The 6,338-nt window shown below is 48.2% G+C and overlaps 1 protein-coding gene across 2 annotated transcripts; it reads left to right on the top strand.

Annotated features, from left to right (window-relative positions):
* Positions 1-5,686, top strand: LAMTOR2 (late endosomal/lysosomal adaptor, MAPK and MTOR activator 2). Of its 2 annotated transcripts, none has more exons than XM_039512951.1 (5): positions 1-19; positions 2,486-2,578; positions 3,537-3,699; positions 4,704-4,793; positions 5,395-5,686. In XM_039512951.1, the coding sequence occupies exons 2-5, from the start codon at positions 2,511-2,513 to the stop codon at positions 5,449-5,451; spliced, it is 378 nt and encodes a 125-aa protein (XP_039368885.1). In that variant the 5' UTR covers positions 1-19; positions 2,486-2,510; the 3' UTR covers positions 5,452-5,686. The 2 variants fall into 2 exon arrangements, with proteins under 2 accessions (XP_039368885.1, XP_039368884.1); XM_039512950.1 differs by lacking the exon at positions 1-19 and adding an exon at positions 615-737.
* Positions 5,687-6,338: the final 652 nt, after the last annotated feature.

Genomic DNA, 6,338 nt, shown 5'->3' on the forward strand with positions numbered 1-6,338 from the left:
AAAGTGTGAATTAAGTGTGGTGAGAGCCCTGTCTGTACTACAGTGTCCATTTCCAGAGCTGCGCGGGTGGCTAATGATGGCTGTTCATCCTGCTGTTGTGGGCCAGGCCTAGGGGTCTCAGCAAGGGATAGCATTTTATTATTATTCAAGATCCACCCGTAGGTTTGCTGAGATGGAAACAAAAACACAGAGAGAAATACAAGTTGCCCTTGTAGGACATGTCTACCATAGCAATGCTGGTACCCATATTTCAGTCACCGCAACAATGGGGCAGTTGGCCTGGGGCTGAGCAGCAGGTAAAGACAAGAGCTCAGCTGTTTCTTCTAATGTGTGGATCTATCTAGGGTACTTACATGGCCCATTGGCCCCACTGCCTTAGTATCGGGGTCCCTCCCAAGTTATAGTGTATTTATCCTGTAAATAACCCCCTGTAAGGCAGGGCAGGGCAGGGCAGGGCAGTTGTCCCCAGTTTTTACACATGGGGAACTGAGGCACAGAAAGATTAAATGATTTGCCCAAGGTCACCCAGGAAGTCTATAGCAGAGCAGGGAATCCCGAAGTCCCACTCTAATTAGCTATAAAGCCTATCAGAGGGAGGGTTTAGAGGCTCCTCCCACATACTCACACTAGTTTGCTGTTGTAGAGGAACCATAAAAAGCCCTGCTGTGAGGTGCTCCTGTGGAAAGCTGAAGTAGGAGGGTGATCATAGTAGTTTGATAGAAAATGAGTCTCTTAATGTAAGTAGTGTGAAAGTGACTTAATTAGTTATTTGATTCTTGATTTTAGGGGATACCTGTGCTACAAAGGTAGTTATATTGTGGGTACAATGTTGTTAAAGCAGAGTTTGTGTGAAGCTAGTTCCCCTTCCTCCCCACCCCAATCCCCTGATATTCAGCTCTCTTGATTGGGGGCAGACTTTGTCAAAGTGGCTAGCTTCTGCTGGGATACTTATAGCTAGACTTATGTAAATCATAAAGTCTTTGGGGTGCTGCAGCATCGATCCTGCTCCACGATTGAAGCTCTGAGGTGTTACTGTAATGTGTGTCTGTGTCCAGCTCAGCTGAGCTCTTCTATTTTTTTTAAAAAGAAAAAAGTCATCATTGGAGTATAAAATGGGATGTGTGTGCCTCTGGAAACCTGAAGAAGGGCCACTGCATTTTTATCCTCTTTCCCCCCCCCCCCCCCTGTGATCATGGTGGTGGAGTGAAAACTGCTGTACCTCTACATTTTGCAAGAAATGTGACCAGCAGTAACCTGCTGCCTCATAGATTGACAGATGCCCTTGCATAGATCCAGAATTCTCTGCTGTTAAAAGGTGCAGTGCTAAGAAGACAAAAGTTATAACTGTTTCCCAGTTAACTCATCCAGCCACCTAGGCTTTTCTCCCATTGGTCCCACAGGATTTTGGAGTACCTGGGGTAGTAGTGGGGAAAATTATAAACTGATGGGACAGCAGTAGGGAAAATGGCATGGATGAGGCAGCAATGTTACCCCCAAATGATTGAAATCATGAGTTAGCCCCCCCCCCAGCCATGAGATTGGCTTAAGCACAAGCTCTTGCAAAAATAACATGTATTTTTTTCCCCGAGTCTTTAGCTGTCATGCTTGTAAGTTTTTCTCTGCAACTGCAATGTTACCAAACTGTAGGGGTTGGTTTTTGTTGTGTTTTTTTTAATCATAAGCCTCACCATATTTGGTGCAAGCTCCTGGAGTCACGTTAGAATCACACATAGATATGGATCTCCTGGTTCTGGAAAAAACCTTGAAAATGTGACCTGGGTGTTCCTAAAGGCTCAAAATACAGAAAGCAAATAAAAAGAACCCAAAATCTATTATAACTTCTCGGGGTCTGGCCTATGAGTTTTTCTTTCTTTTTCTTTTTTAAATGCTTGGGATTTGCTATGCTGCAAACATGAAGGCTAGAAACTTTGTTTTAATAAAAGCTGAGATTCACCTGACTCCAGGGGCTGGGGATGGTGGTTGTTTTGTTTTTTGTTTTTAAAAAACAAATAGCGTGAGTTGCCTCCGTGATCACAGTGTTAACTATTTGTAGCGTTTCAGAGTAGCAGCCGTGTTAGTCTGTATCCGCAAAAAGAACAGGAGTACTTGTGGCACCTTAAAGACTAACAAATTTTTAGTCTTTAAGGTGCCACAAGTACTCCTGTTCTATTTGTAGCGTGTCTGTCAGTAAATGCTATGTTTGTTTCCTGTAGTGAGATTACAGGAGGTCACATACTGTTCTGCGAACTGCTAAGGATTGGGCTCCTTTGGTGTACAGCACAAACTGTCTATGTGTGTGACGTACAGAGAAATTACACAGCAATCTGTGTGAATGAAATGCCATGTCCTTCCACATGGGCCTGACTAGGCAAAGAACTGGGCAGGAACTACAACTCCCAGCATGCTCTGGGCTGAGGTCCCCCGCCTGGGTTGATCAGCTGATGGGGAAGTAGGCTCTCTGAGCTGTGTGTTTCCACCACTGCAGGGAGGAGAGAGGGTCTGCTGCGACCATGCTGCGCCCCAAGGCCCTTACCCAGGTCCTGAGCCAGGCCAACACTGGAGGGGTCCAGAGCACCCTGTGAGTATAAAGGTATTTGGGGGAGGAGTGTGGGGTGGCTGGGTATGGGTCAGGGAGCCCTCATGCTAAAGTATTGTGGCCAGATCAGTGGTCCCGCTAAGGATTAGTGCCCTCTGGGTGCAAATGGTCTCCCCATCTCCCCCCCCACACACACACACTCGGTGACACCCCCCCCCAAGGAATTGTGCAATACAACCTACCTGAAAGAAGTGGGGAGGAGCCCGGTGCACCCCAATAAGGAATACACACCCCTCCACCAAAAGGCATCGTGGGGAGGGGGCTTGGGGAACAGATTACTAGTATTCTCCCTGTTGAGGGACACCGTTGCAGTATCATCGCATGGCAGTCGCCTGTGTTCCTTGTTTAGGCCAGTCATGGTGGGAGTTTGCATGAGGGCAGCTACACCAGTGCAAAGAAATGGGAGAAGGTAACAGTGGGATCTGTGTAAATATGGTGTTTAATACGCCCTTTCCCACTGTAGACAGGGCTGGAGTTTGAGAGCGGGCAGAGCTCCAGACACATGAGAACTGGGGGTGGGGAATCCTGAGCTTGCACAAGTGCTGTGGCTGAATCCAGAGAAATATCCACTAGATGGTAAAAAATTGGGGGGGTCCATTCCCCCTTAACTCCTTCTTCCTAGTAGCTGCACCCATGGAAAAAGAGCACCCCTGCTAGAGAGGAAGGATGGTTTGGTGGATAAAGGAAAAGCTCTGCCACTGCCTCCCCATCTAACCTTGGGCATGTCACTTCACCTTGAGCCTCAGATTCCTTCTCAGTAAAATGAGAGTGAGACCTGCCTCAGAGGGGGTGTCAGGAGGGCAGGGCATGATCTGTCTGATCGGGTACTAAGGCGATGGAGCATCATAAAAACCCCTATGAATAAAGTCCATGCCTAAGCAGACATGGTGTAAAGCCCTGTGGGCGTTTGGCTCAAATTCTCCTCCTTTCTCCTTTGTAGGCTTCTGAACAATGAGGGGTCTCTGCTCGCTTATTCTGGTTATGGAGACACAGACGCCAGGGTCACTGCGGCCATTGCCAGTAACATTTGGGTGGCCTATGACAAGAACGGTCACCAGGCTTTCAACGAGGACAATCTGAAATTCATCCTTATGGACTGCATGGTATATGGGGGGCGGGGAGGGGTTGGGAGGGAGGGAGGAATGGGGCAAGGAAGGCTGAGTTTCTCTGCAGGAGGGGAGGAATGCTGCTGCAGGTCTCTGCTCCTCCCAGTTTAACCCATAGATCCCTGAAACAAGTGTGGAACTGGAACACAAGACTACAGACTCCTGTTCCCAGCTCTGCCACCGACTCACATTGGGCAACTGCCTCTTTCTGCCTCAGTTTCCCCAGGTGTAAAACAAGGCTAATAGCTGCGTCATGGGGTGGGGTGGAGGTTGAAATTAAGTGCTCCGAGATCCTATAATGGAAGGTGCTATAACAAGGGTTCTCAAACTGGGGGTCGGGACCCCTCAGGGGGGTCATGAGGTTATTACATGGGGGGGTTGTGAGCTGTCAGCCTCCACCCCAAACCCTGCTTTGCATCCAGCATTTATAGTGGTCTTAAATATATTTAAAAAGTGTTTTTAATTTATAAGGGGGGGTCGCACTCAGAGGCTTGCTGTGTGAAAGGGGTCACCAGTACAATAGTTTGAGAATCACTGTGCTATAAGAATGCAAGTTATCTAAAGCCAAAACTTTACGAAGGTTGCCATTCCCCTCTCCCCGCCCCCACACAGTTGAAAGGACTTATTTCTGAGCAAATGCCTTGCTTTTCAAGAATGACCTAGACTTTCAAGTGTGACTGGACAGTCCGATTGGATAACATTGTACAGTCGTTTTGAGCACCTTGTGCAGGGCTGTAGGAACGTGGTCCCTAGCTCTGATCTACTCTGGCATCAGTAGATCTCTCACCCATTGGAGTCTCCAGTGTTACAGAGGGTTTCTCAGGTCACCCAGTAGGCCAGTGGCAGAACTGGGAAGAGAATCCATGTCCTCAGTATCTTGACTCTAAAAGCAGAAGGTCACAATGGCTATTCTAGGGCACCCATGGACCCTGGGACATGGGGTGCGAGGGCAGAATTCTGCAAACCTATCAATCAAATGCATTTTTCTTCCCCCTCTGCAGGAGGGCCGTGTTGCTATCACCCGGGTGGCGAATCTCTTGCTGTGCATGTATGCAAAAGAGACCGTTGGATTTGGGATGCTGAAAGCCAAGGTGATGCTGAGCTGACTGATCACATCTGAGCGGAGGGCAGGGGCTGCTGGTAGCAGGCTGTGTAGCTGCAGTTTGAGAAGTGGATTAGTGAGCGCTGCATAGGATGAGCAGATCTCTAACTGATGTTGGGGCGGGGGGAGTTTATAGAATGGCATTTGGGGGGGAGGGAAGAACCTAGATGAAGTTTTGGGGAACCAAAGGGCCTCATTCTCACTTTACCCAAAGGCCCCAATCTAGAAAAGGGGGAGCCTAACTTTGGGAACAAAGTGCGCTTACATTTTAAGGCCTCTGTAAACTACCAGAGCTTAGTGAAAGTGGGATCCGTGGTGTATAGCGGAGATTTTATAACAGCCTACAAAATCCGTGTGACTTCCGGGTAGGGCCTGGGTTGTCTTTTTTGTGTTTGTACAGCACCTAGCGCAGCAGTCCCAATTCTGGGCCACTGTACCCCCAGGCAGGCTGTTTGCCTCAGTTTCCCCGCTGTAAAATTGGATAATATTTCCCTACCTCTGAGCAGTTCGGCTGTAGTCAACGCTGAGTGCAACTTATTACTCGTTCATTAATGCTTGTCTCGCTGTGCTGCATAATAATCTGTTCCCAGGCCCAGGCCCTTGTCCAGTATCTGGAAGAACCTCTCACGCAAGTGGCAGCATCCTGAACAAACTACGGCGGGGCAGAGCGGAGGATGAATGAGGCCATCGCAGCTCAGGAGCAAAGAACCCTCCCCCCAAAAGCTCTTACAACGGAGAACCGGTGAAGTGGGCACGTGAATGGTTCCATGGGCAATCCAGGCATTGGCATCACACTGAAAACTACCTGCCTGCAGTGGAGGGCACTTGGGGGCCTTTTTTATATATATAGTTAAAAAGGAAAATAAAACTGAGTATTTAACACTTGAGTCCTGTCTCGCCTCTTTCAGATGAGGAAGGGGCTGGAGACTTTCATCCTAGGGCTTGTCTACACTTGAAACGCTACCGCTGCACCACTGCAGAGCAGACACCACGTACGCCGATGGGCAGGATTCTCCTGTCGTCATAGCGTTCTTCAGTCGACCTAGCACTGGCTACGCCGGGGTCAGGTTGGCTTAATTACATCACTCGGGTGCAGCTGGGTTGACTCAAGTTTTTAGCGTAGACCAGACGCGAGAGGTTAAAAAGAGCGGGAAAGGAGTGTGTGGATGGAGGGGGTGGTTAGGACAAGGAGAGGTGCCTAGGGCTGTACGAGAGCTGGGTCAGAAACAGGTCTCCTGTCCTATGGTGACATTCAAAACTTTTTCCCATCGCAAATTGGGATGGAAAAGTGTAAAAAATCTTGCAAGTTGCTGTGGAATGAAAAATCTCCAAACAAATTTCAATCGGGGCAATGGCAACATTTTGTCTATTTCAACCTTTATTTATTTATTTTACTATGTCAACTTTTGCAACAGTCACTTTGACTCAAACAGAACTTTTCATTTACAAGGGGGGGGGGGGAAGCCAAAATGGAGCGTCCTGACCCCTCTGAAACTCTTCTCAAAATTCTTTTGAAGTGAGATTTGGCCCAATC

This window comes from Mauremys reevesii, linkage group 24 (genome assembly GCF_016161935.1).
Source record: "Mauremys reevesii isolate NIE-2019 linkage group 24, ASM1616193v1, whole genome shotgun sequence".
Taxonomy (NCBI): domain Eukaryota; kingdom Metazoa; phylum Chordata; order Testudines; family Geoemydidae; genus Mauremys; species Mauremys reevesii.